Source organism: Entelurus aequoreus, linkage group LG04, assembly GCF_033978785.1.
Source record: "Entelurus aequoreus isolate RoL-2023_Sb linkage group LG04, RoL_Eaeq_v1.1, whole genome shotgun sequence".
Classification (NCBI taxonomy): Eukaryota; Metazoa; Chordata; class Actinopteri; order Syngnathiformes; family Syngnathidae; genus Entelurus; species Entelurus aequoreus.
Genome location: NC_084734.1, coordinates 27,256,002 through 27,268,237, shown reverse-complemented (window position 1 = coordinate 27,268,237; position 12,236 = coordinate 27,256,002). Strand labels below are relative to the sequence as shown.

The window sequence follows — 12,236 nt, the reverse complement described above, 5'->3', positions numbered from 1 at the left end:
TCCTCCTCCGTCTGACCAGGTTCTGCAGCAGGCACAACAGGAACTGTTGCATCTGCTGCCGTTTCTGAGCGTCGCTTCACTTGTTCCCTCCCAAGGCAGGCCATCTTAGTCTGGTGGATCTTCAGACCTCTCGAGTTCTTGCAGACCTTGCCACATATGCAGACTGCGCTCGTAATCCGTTGTCCATTTGCTTGGGTCATAACCATTAAATCCGTCCTGTTGGGATGCTCATCCTCCCCCCCTCTCGGGCATCCCTGGGGGTATTTTCCTGTAGGGTTCTTCGTAGCAAGATTTGGGTGCCCCCTCGCGGGAGCTGTAGGTCAGGGGGCTGGCCTTCCCTACCCCGGTTGCCGTCTCTCCGGGCTGTCCACTGTCTCTCCAGTTGTCACCACTCTTTTCGTGGACGTCATCCAGCCTTTCCTGGAGGTCACTGGCTCAGCCAGATGTGATAGAACTTGAATACACCTCACGGTGATGCTTGGACACGTCATCAGTGATAAACCCGGGGTCATAGGGTGTTTCGGGTCTTTAATCATCAGACACCCTCGCCCGGGCGACCCAGCCGGGGGTGATCAGACCCCGGCCTGTGTCCAAGTAGCGCACCACGGATCCCCCCTACGGATCCACAGCCACCGGGAGGCCTTTTCTGCGGCCTCTAGGATGTTCTTGGTGGCTTTTCTCGACTGCAGTCCTCTAATGCCAAGGATTCTGAACACACGCTGTAGTGAGTGACCAGCAAAACCTCTGCACCCAATCTCGACTGGTTCACAGCGGGCTCTCCAGCCGTTACTCCGACACTCTACAGTGAGCTCAGCGTATTTGGCCCTCTTTCGCTCATTTGCTTCGTCAATTCGCTCCTCCCAGGGAACAGTCAGCTCCAGTAGCACCACTTGCTTGGATGACTCCGATGTTAACACCATGTCTGGGCGGAGTGACGTGGAAGCGATATTGGCCGGGAACTTGAGTTGCCTTCCCAGGTCAACATGGAGCTGCCAGTCACGAGCGGTGGCCAGGAGCCCTCCTGAGAAGTTGGGCTGGCGGCTTGCCTTCTGTCCTGCTCTGATGAAGGTGATTGACTGCTTCGGGGCGGCCTGGGACTTGCTGTTTTGTATCGCTGCGCAGATAGAATCCGCCAGGGCTTTTAAAACTTGGTCGTGGCGCCAGCGATACCGCCCCTCCCCTAGTGCCTTTGGGCAACAGCTCAGGATGTGCTCCAAGGTGCCCCTCCTCTGGCACAGTTTACACTCTGGAGTGTCTGCTAGGCCCCAGATGTGCAGGTTGGCGGGGCATGGGAGGACATCGTACACAGACTGTATGAGGAATTTTGTGCGCAGAGGTTCAGCTCTCCAGAGCTCTGCCCAGGTGAGTTTTCGAGGTTCTGCATGCTCCCACCTTGTCCACGCCCCTTGTTTGGACATGCTGACCATCCGGCAGCAACGTTCTTCCTCCACCTCTGCACGGATCTCCTCTTGGACCAGTTGGCGCTTCTCCTTGCCACGGGCCCGGTCCCAACGTGGCTTTTGAAAGCTGCCGAGGCCTGCCCTTCCCCTTGCCACAGTACCCAACAAGGTTTTGTGCCTCAGCCGCGCCTCTGCTCTGCTTACGGCTTCTTGTGCCTGCCACTTCCTCCCGGTCTTAACAACGATTCCTGCCGAGGCGACCTTGACATCTGCGGAGTCTCTGTACATCATTACCTCTCTGGAGCGGGTGACTTTGAATTCCTCCAACAGTCCCCTGAGAGGGAGCTGCAGCTTGGTGGAATGGCCATAAAGAGCAATGCTGCTTAAGGACCGAGGGAGCCCCAGCCATCTCCTCAGGAACTGGCTGATGGTCTTCTCTAGTACCTCAACCGTTGTCATTGGTACCTCGTAGATTAACAGAGGCCAGAGTATTCTAGGCAAGACTCCGTGTTGGTACATCCAGGCTTTAAACTAGAATATATTAGCTCAAAAAACGTGTGGGGTTGTACTCACATTTGTGAGGTAGGGTTCTAACTAGAAGTGGAAATCTTTGGGAACCTCACGGTTCGATTCGATGGAGAATTAATTCTCTATTCAACACAATTCTCGCAATATATTATTTGGTATATACTTTTTTTTAAAAGGGCTTTTCAAAACAAGGTTACAGGTTACAAAAGTTCCTCTTGGCTGCTTACGTACGACTTATATGTGCAGTGTTGGCCTAAAAAACGTCTTTATTAAAATGTATTTTCAACATTTTATTTACAAAAATCACAGAATGTTAATCAATCTAATAAAAGAAAATACCGCAACCCCAACTCCAACTCAATCCTAGCTTTTTTTCAATTGAGAAGACAGACAAATACAATGCTAAACAAAATGAAAAGAAATAAAAGCAACAACAATAATAACAATAATAATAATAATAATAATAATATCAATAATAGTTGTTTAATGATTTCAATCCAAAACGTTTTGTAAAAAAAAAAAAAAAAAAATTTTTAAAACTTGCAACAACTCTTTTTTTTCATAAATTCTTGAAATAAAATAATGAATTGATTTAGAATTTGTCTAAATATAAATCGCGATTTGAATTTGGATGGAAAAAATTTTTACAACCCCTAATTTTTACCACGTCAGTGTTAGGTTATTTAGGATTTCTTTGATGTGTAAATATGGTTTTGGAGTCAATTATAATGACGGTGTGTATAATTCATCTGCTAGGTTTAAGATCAATCAATCAATCAATCAATGTTTATTTATATAGCCCTAAATCACAAAAGTCTCAAAGGGCTGCACAAGCCACAACGACATCCTCGGCACAGAGCCCACACAAGGGACGTCGATGTGAATGACTATGAGAAACCTTGGGGAGGATCGCATATGTGGGTAACCCCCCCTCTAAGTACAGTCCCTAGTGAATCCAACATGCAACGCACTCACCAGACGCCGCCTTTCAAGTCGAATAAAGGGTGCAGACTTTGACAAGTCTTAAAATGATGTAAATTAGCCAAGTAAAACCACACTTATGATCAATGATATTTTCTACGATTTGGTCTTTGTTTTGAAACATTTGCTGTGTATTTGGATGCGCTTTTGGGCCAGGACTTACTGGTTAAAACAGCTCCAAATCTACCAACAAAGCACTACAGGCCATTTGGTTGCTGAGGGAGTGGAAGAAGAGTAAGTAAACACTGCCACCATGTGGACAACTGATGTGGAGAAACACATCTGTCCTAAGGGAGAACTGCAATTTTTGAGAATTTTGCCTATCGTTCACAACCATTATGAAAGACATGACGACAGATGGTTTTTTTTAATGCATTCTAAATATTGAATGAACGTAAATAAAAGTCCGCATAGAGTGGAGCCAATGGGAGCTCCATTATTCCGCCCATAAAATCCAATAAATAACCATTCAAAAACGGCCAACAATACTCCATTTACATTTCATGACTTGAATAATAACCAAGTATTAGTAATATTATTATTATAAGCGCTAACGCAGACAATCTATTTATAGCGCCGTCGTGATCACAAGCTTGTGTGCCAATGTTTACATCATCGAGTAGTCTGTTGCATCCTCGCTTCCTTGCGCCCTGTAAATTTATGGTAGGTCATAAATCATCCATCTCACCTGAAAAGTAGATGGATGAGAATATAATCCAACAAGTTTGGACAGTTTGACAGCCGTTTCGGGCCTGTAACTGGCGAGAACAACACGAAAAGCGCTTGGTCCCCCCACCCTGTCTCTTCGCGAGGATTATTAGGAAATTGTTCATCTAAATGGGGATATATGAATATCCTAGCAGTCGGCATACTAATGACAGCAGACATTGTACAGTAAGTGATGTTTTATTATGTTTGTTGGCTCTCATAAAGTCTGACGTGAGCAGAAATCAGTAATGAATAAAAAAAAAAATAAAAAAAATGTGATGCGTTTATTGAATTAATGCATATGCTTAAAATGGTCAAAATACGTAAATACCAAATGTCATTATAAAAGTGCCCGTTACTACATTACATACAGTCATGGTCAAAAGTTTACATACACTTGTAAAGAACATAATTTCATGGCTGTCTTGAGTTTCCAATAATTTTTACAACTCTTATTTTTTTGTGATAAGAGTAATTGGAGCACATACTTGTTTGTCACAAAAAAACATTCATGAAGTTTGGTTCTTTTATGAATGTATTATGTGTCTACTGAAAATGTGACCAAATCTCCTAGGTCAAAAGTATACATACAGCAATGTTAATGTTTGGTTACACGTCCCTTGGCTGGTTTCACTGCAATAAAGCATTTTTGGTAGCCATCCTGAAGCTTCTGGCAAGCTTCTGGTTGAATTTCTGACCACTCTTCTTGACAGAATTGGTTCAGTTCAGCTAAATTTGTTGGTTTTCTGACATGGACTTGTTTCTTCAGCATTGTCCACATGTTCTCAATGGTGTTTAAGTCAGGACTTTTGGAAGGCCATTCTAAAACTTTACTTTTAGCCTGATTTAGCCATTCCTTTACCACTTTTGACGTGTGTTTGGGGTCATTGTCCTTTTGGAACACCCAACTGCGCCCAAGTACCCAACCTCCGGGCTGATGTTTTCAGGTTGTCCTGAAGAATTTGGAGGTAATCCTCCTTTTTCATTGTCCCATTTACTTTCTGTAAAGCACCAGTTCCATTAGCAGCAAAACAGGCCCAGAGCATAACAGTACCACCACCATGCTCGACGGTAGGTGTGGTGCTCCTGGGGTTAAAGGCCTCACCTTTTCTCCTCCAAATATATTGCTGGGTATTGTGGCCAAACAGCTCAATTTTTGTTTCATCTGACCACAGAACTTTCCTCCAGAAGGTCTTATCTTTGTCCATGTGATCAGCAGCAAACTGTAGACTTTTTTCAGGTCTGTGCTGAGTTCCTTTGACTTTCCCGTTGTCGCAATTGCAATTGCAACCGAGTCTAATGACTGCATCACATGAGCCCTATTTAAATGGGCTCAGAGAAGTCAACAGGTGTCATCAATCATAATCACTCACATGAAGTTAAGAGGCCATACCATGAAGCTAATTTGATTTGATTGTAACTTTTCTACATCACCAAAATTGATAATGTATGTTGCTGTATGTATACTTTTGACCCAGCAGATTTGGTCAAATGTTCAGTAGACTCGTAATAAATTCATAAAAGAACCAAACTTCATGAATGTTTTTTGTGACAAACAAGTATGTGCTCCAATCGCTCTATCACAAAAAATAAAGAATTGTAGAAATTATTGGAAACTCAAGACAGCCATGACATTATGTCCCTCACAAGTGTATGTAAACTTTTGACCATGACTGTAAATAAATAATTGTATTTGTTGTTTGATATATTTCTACCTACGTTTTGAAATGATACATCTTATTTTTGCATTCTTTATCATAATATTTTATTACACATTACATTCTTCCCTATATACTCTGAGTTTAGGTTTAGGCCAAAAAATTTAATAAACTATGTCCAAATGTAAAAAAAACAATTCTACAGTCAAAAAAAAGAAAAGCAACCAAAGCAAGATCAACTGTTTTTAAATTTATTATATGAAATATAAAACATATAAAGAAATAAAAAACTAAAGTAAGCATACAGCTTAAGTCTTCCCTGGACTCCAGAAGTTGAAATAATGTTGTCTCTGTAAATGGGACTTCCGATGCCCAACATTCCCAGAAAGTTAGATTTGACATGTGAAAACTAACCTGTAATGCGGGCATGGAGAGTGTGTTTCTTTCTCGTCTCTTCAGCTGCTCGTCGTCCAGATTGCTTGGTAGAAGCTTTCTTTGACAACTCCAGGGCTGACTTGTGCAACACTTTATCAAATATTGCCAGGACATCGTTGGGATAAGCATTGAAATAGTCGCCAATCTGTGGGAATGCAATGACAATGAAATGAGATTGAAGTGTGCAACGGGGATACAGCTTAATGTACACATTAGTTGTTGACGGCCATGTATCTCAACCACGGAACAAGTTGGCATCATGAGGCAGACCAAAATGTTGTCTTAGGTAAAATGGAGAGATGCGTGAGAAATGTGTACTTCAGGTTTGTCCAAACTTTTCTACTGAGGGCCATTGTCATCGTTGCGGTCATCAAGGGACTATATGGATGGACAATACATATTTTGGTATGTAAATGATAATAGAACCATTTCAAAGCGGGTTACAAAGGCTCCTAATTTTGCTGCTGATGTATGCAGTAACACCGCGTCATTTCCAGTTGTATTAATTTGTCAAAACTATTACTCATATTCTTGCTAATTTTCTTTTAATAGGTGGTTACTTTCTGTTGTAACATGGTTCCAGCTACACTTCTGTTTAATTGTGCTGCACTTATTCTTCTGTTGTTAATATTAGTTTTGTGCGATACCACAAATGTAAGTATTGACCCAATACCAAGTAGTTACAGGGGCAGTAATGGCCATACCAATGCTGATACTGGCACTTTAAAGTTTCAAAGTCATTTTATATTTCAAGATACATTTTTTAACACAATTATAATCAGACAAAAACACAGAATCTCGGTCTAACGATATCAATTTAAATCATTTCCTACTATTGGTTCTGTTTTAAACCCTTTGGTATTTGCCCTTAAAGCCCTCCTGTTTCCAGAGACTTATTTTCTTAGTTTGTAAACAACAAAAATTACAACATCTTTTCTGATGATAAAAATATCGATGTAACCACCGGAGTATCGACCATATACTGACACTGTACTTGGTATTGTTACAGTCAATATTTGTTCCGATCCCCCCATCTCTGTTTGCATTCTATCTCTAGCTTAGCGGTTAGCATATCCTCTTACAGCATGACCACGTGCAGTGTAGCATGTTTAATTTTTCCCCGCCCTCGAGTGATAATGCTACTAATTAGAAACATAGTTTATTTGCCACAATCGAGGTGAGGATTGCTGACTTAAAAGTGGCTTTGCACTGTGTTCGAGGTTTCTTCCTTCAAGGGATAACTTATGTTGAGTAAATAAAATTGAATTTCATCCATCCATCCATCCATTATCCACCGCTTGTCCCTTTTGGGGTCACGGGGGGTGCTGGAGCCTATCTCAGCTGCAATTGGGCGGTAGGCGGGGTACAACCTGGACAATTCAACATACAGAAAAATGTTTCACTTTTCTCCTAGTTCTTGTTCTAGTTTTAGATTCATTGGTTCAATGAACTGTGTATGGGACTTTCAGAAGCAATAGCATTTCATCTCAAAAGCCTCAATCTTCTTTTCTAAACTTGCAGAGATTGTCCAGCTTTCACATCCATATAGAAAGGCGGAGAAGACTATAAAGAACAAAGGTGGACTACTGTGATTGTTGAGATGTTGTTGCTCTTTTTAATCCTGGTAAATTGTGTTTCTTGTCACTCTTGTCCTGATCTCTTTGTCAGACTTCCCGTCAGCTGTAAAAGTGGCTCAAAGATACTCAAAGTTTTCAACTTCTTCAAGTAGTTCTCCTGGCATGGAGACTCCTTTTGCTTGGTATGTCAGACGCACTTCCAATTGTCTTTGCTTTGCTATTTTTGGTGCCTATTTACATTGCATAGGCTTTTACCACATCATCTAGTCTTGCTGTCAAGTCACGTGGGCTACGTTCACACTACAGAGTAGGATGTGCATATTGATTTTTTTTTTTTTGTCAAACCCAATCTTTTAATGTAGTTGTTCACATTCCCAAATAAAATGTGATTTATTTATCCTATTAAGTTTCTAGCGTAGGTTCTCTCCGGGTACTCCGGCTTCTCCCACCTCCAAAGACATGCACCTGGGGATAGGTTGATTGGCAGTGAATGTGAGTGTGAATGTTGTCTATCTGTGTTGGCCCTGCGATGAGGTGGCGACTCGTCCAGGGTGTACCCCGCCTTCCGCCCGAATGCAGCTGGGATAGGCTCCCGCGCCCCCCGCAACCCCGAGAGGGACAAGCGGTAGAAAATGGATGGATGGATAGGTCTAAGGTGAAAGCAAACTGACCCGCATTCAGACATGACGTCACGCGTCCTGCACAGTTTACGGAAGTCAACATGGCTTCAATTCTAGTTAGTACTGCCGCATTTATGGCAATTTCAACGATTTTGTTCAATCAAAGTCAACAATGTTTAACCGATTTACTGCGTGGGGAAGATTAGGAAGAAAGAGGGCAAGTATTTTGGCTCTGGGAGTTCGTGGGACGTTTGCTTGGATGTCTGCTCCGAAGAGCATATCTGTAGGCGAGCAGTTGTAGCCGAGGGAGTGGTGGAACATTGATTGATGTGAGTTCCTAAAACATTATTTTAACCCGTTTTCTGCTCATTTGTCAACTATTTATTTTGTAACCGTTGATTTTGGCGAATAATTATGATGCTTATAATTTTTTGATGATGTTCTGCTCAAGGGGCATTCACACTGCAGTCGCGTCACATACATAGCCAATTTAACCTGCTCAGTGGCCTTGTGGTTAGAGTGTCCGCCCTGAGATCGGTAGAGTTCAAACCCCGGCCGAGTAATACCAAAGACTATAAAAATGGGACTCATTACCTCCCTGCTTGGCACTCAGCATCAAGGGTTGGAATTGGGGGTTAAAACACCAAACTGATTCCCGAGCGCTGCCACGGCTGCTGCTCACTGCTCCCCTCACCTCCCAGGGGGTGGAACAAGGGGATGGGTCAAATGCAGTGTGTGTGTGACTATCAGCTATTAGTGGTACTTAAAATGTTTTATTGGTTAGAGTGTCCGCCCTGAGATTGATAGGTTGTGAGTTCAAACCCCGGCCGAGTCATACCAAAGACTATAAAAAAATGGGACCCATTACCTCCCTGCTTGGCACTCAGCATCAAGGGTTGGAATTGGGGGTTAAATCACCAAAAATGATTCCCGGGCGCGGCACCGCTGCTGCCCACTGCTCCCCTCACCTCCCAGGGGGTGAACAAAGGGATGGGTCAAATGCAGAGGACAAATTTCACCACACCAAGTGTGTGTGTGACAATCATTGGTACTTTAACTTTAACTTAACTTATTTCCACACATGAAATAAGCCTGGGTCGGATTTGAAAAATTCAGAAACCCACTGTTCCCACTGATATGAAAAAAAACCCAATGCAGGTCACGTATGGGCAAAAAAATAGGAATTGACCTGCTTTGTGAAATGAGGCCTTTTCCTCTTGTTAATTCAACTTTAAGTGTTGGTTGCAGTTCATCCAAATACGATTTGAATGCATTGGCCATTAATTGTTTACTTGCTTGTTGGTATCCATTCATTTATACCCAATTCCCTAACAAAAATAACGGGAAAATAGGAAACGTCACTTACAGTGTCCAGTATCACACTAAAAAATTACTGAATTTATTTCAACTCACTGAATCGTCTCGGATCATATCGTTCTAAAAAAAAAAAAAGAGATCGGCAGCACGGTGGGGTTAGTACGTCCATCCATCCATTTTCTACCACTTATCCATTTTGGGGTCACGGGGGGTGCTGGAGCCTATCTCAGCTGCATTCGGGCGGAAGGCGGGGTACACCCTGAACAAGTCGCCACCTCATCACAGGTGGCGACGTATGGACGTAGGGTTAGTACGTATGCCTCACAATACGAAGGTCCTGGGTTCGATTTTGGACTCGGGATCTTTCTGTGTGGAGTTTGCATGTTCTCCCCGTGACTACGTGGGTTCCCTCCAGGTACTCCGGCTTCCTCCCACCTCCAAAAACATGCACCTGGGGATAGGTTGATTGGCAACACTAAATTGGACCTAGTGTGTGAATGTGAGTGTGAATGTTGTCTGTCTATCTGTGTTGGCCCTGTGATGAGGTGGCGACTTGTCCAGGGTGTACCCCACCTACCGCCCGAATGCACCTGAGATAGGCTCCAGCACCCCCCGCGACCCCAAGAGGGACAAGCAGTAGAAAATGGATGGATGGAAAAATGACATCGGCCCTGAATCGTATCAGCTAACACACATATCGAATCGAACTGTTACACCCCTATTTAAAAAAAAAAAACTTTAGTAAATATATGTTATCATTGTATTTAAAAAAAATACACAATTGTAAGTATTAGTACCTCCATATTGGCTTCAAAGAGTGTCATAGCATTGATAACAAGAGGCTGATGAATGTCTTCACTGCTGTCGGAAAAGAGCTGGACAATGACGTCGTGATGATATTCCGCAACATAGGCTTCAAACATTTGGCTAATTAAAGCCTCCTGTTCTGCACTTATAGCCATGATGAACACGCACGTCACTCAACTGCAAGACAAAATGACAAACAAAGCGCAGAAAGGTTTGACAATCAAATGTAGTTACTAAAAAAATGACAACGAACACAGCAATAAACGTAATGAAAAAGACTCAATAACTGTAGTTATACTGGTAGTATTAGCGCGTGTTATATTACGTCATTCACAGTAGCACTGTTCATCAAAACAACATCATCTCACCTTGGTGTGGCTCGCAGATAACTTGCTCTAAAACATAGAACATTTAAATTTAGCTGCCGACACATCACTTCGAGGCTTACTTTAGGCCTAATTAAAGAAGTGGTTTAATTATACAGTAATTAAAAACACACTAGCCTTGAAAACCAAAACTAACTTTTTCTGCGGAAAACCGGAAACGCCAAGAAGCAGCCTTGAGTTCCGCGGGGTTTTTTGCACAATGACCCATTTTATATCTTACAGGCAGCATTTCCTCAAACAACTCAAATCCTTCCGTTGAGAAGGCTGAAAATATCGTGTGTACCACTTTTCTTGCTATCACAATGTCCGTCGATACATTAGCTAATGTGCACAACGGATTATAAGCGATTAAAAAGGTAAAACACAGGGAAAAATTCGCCCGAAGTATAGGTAAAAATTGCAGTAGATTTTCAAAATAAAACTACGAAAATAAATGGCCGAAACAGACTTAAATGAGTTATATTTCAGGTCTGGGACCTAAATGGGTAACGTTGTAGTCATTGTAAACTTGAAAATAAAAACTAAAAGGTGAAAATGCACATGTTTAACTTGACTACTAAAACTTTGTTGGCATGTCACATGGAGGATTACACATGCCGCATGTGTAATCCTCCACGTGAGTGATAGGGATGTGCGTATCGATCCTGTGGTATCGATATATCGATACTCACACGCTACTCATTTGGCATCACTTTTCTGAAAAAAAGTATCGATATAAACAAAAAAACGGCGTGTGGGGGGTGCAAGCATCACTTTCAGATGTTTTTGATTACTTACTTAACTTACTATGTGCTGGGACACCCCTGTACCTGGCAGAGTATAGAGCTGGCCCAGTCACGTGACAGGAGACAGCGAATGAGCGTCGTCAACGTGCAACACACACACAGCCAGCCGACAGCGTTGTTACTTTTCCTGAACAGCAATCTGAGACTTCAGTAAAGTGTGACGTGTGACGACATATCTCGAGTCCACTAAAGGTGTCGTGGTGTCAGACATTTTTGTAGATCATTTTTCCAAGTTCATTTTCTCAGGGAACTGTCTTTCGTATGCAGGTTTATAGGACAAGGAAATCCTAGTTTATTGTGATAAGGAAATTATTGACTTTGCTTCAGAGAAGTGTTATAAGTTTACTTCCACAAATAGGTTTCAAACATAACATTGTTATGAATAATTGTTTTTTTAAGCTTTTTCTACCAATACTTTTTTTTTGAGGAATAAGAAGAGTGAAAATGTGTATATTTTTGTTTATATTTAATTTATTTTTCATATTTATGTTATTTATTTTAATTTTACATTTATTATATATTGACCATAATAAATGTGATATAAATTGTCTGTATTTGTCTTGTGATTTGTGTTAAATATTGCGTTCGGCCAATCAGCGCCGACCACTGCAAACGGAAGTTGTATTAAAAAAAAAGATACACATCCGTGACAACCATTACCATACAGGCACAACATCGCTGCTACTTTGTCAAATACTTTCTGTTTTGGAGATGAAACACAACTCTAACGTGCCAGGTTTCCTCACCAAGCTGTGGACTTTGGTGGAAGATGCGGACACCGACGAACTTATCTGTTGGAGTCAGGTAATGCTGTGACTGCTCATACTAGCGTTAAGCATGCTAGTGAAGCTAACACCAAACAGCTCACAGTGACGCCGATTAGCCTTGCGTCAACTTCGCAATCGCTAGTGGCTTTAAAATTCGATTGTTAACATGTTCACGCATCTTGTAAAATGCCCATTATACATCGCATTTGGTTTGTCAGCTGACAGCCGATTGATTGCAACTTTTATTAGTAGATTGCACAGTACGGC

The 12,236-nt window shown here is 42.0% G+C and overlaps 2 protein-coding genes across 3 annotated transcripts in view; one reads left to right on the top strand and one right to left on the bottom strand.

Moving 5' to 3' along the window:
* LOC133647782 (DNA helicase MCM9-like) overlaps nucleotides 1-10,860 on the bottom strand; it is a 48,648-nt gene extending 37,788 nt beyond the window's left edge. The window contains exons 1-3 of the mRNA XM_062043474.1: nucleotides 10,400-10,860; nucleotides 10,022-10,208; nucleotides 5,690-5,855 (exon numbers count right to left, since the gene is read on the bottom strand). Of these exons, the coding sequence (XP_061899458.1) occupies nucleotides 5,690-5,855; nucleotides 10,022-10,186 (331 nt within the window). The 5' untranslated portion in view covers nucleotides 10,187-10,208; nucleotides 10,400-10,860. The remainder of the gene's footprint in view (nucleotides 1-5,689; nucleotides 5,856-10,021; nucleotides 10,209-10,399) is intronic.
* A 974-nt stretch (nucleotides 10,861-11,834) lies between these two features.
* LOC133648414 (heat shock factor protein 2-like) overlaps nucleotides 11,835-12,236 on the top strand; it is a 33,172-nt gene continuing 32,770 nt past the window's right edge. For both annotated transcript variants that reach the window (XM_062044477.1, XM_062044476.1), the window contains exon 1: nucleotides 11,835-12,006. In XM_062044477.1, the coding sequence (XP_061900461.1) occupies nucleotides 11,914-12,006 (93 nt within the window). In that variant the 5' untranslated portion in view covers nucleotides 11,835-11,913. The remainder of the gene's footprint in view (nucleotides 12,007-12,236) is intronic.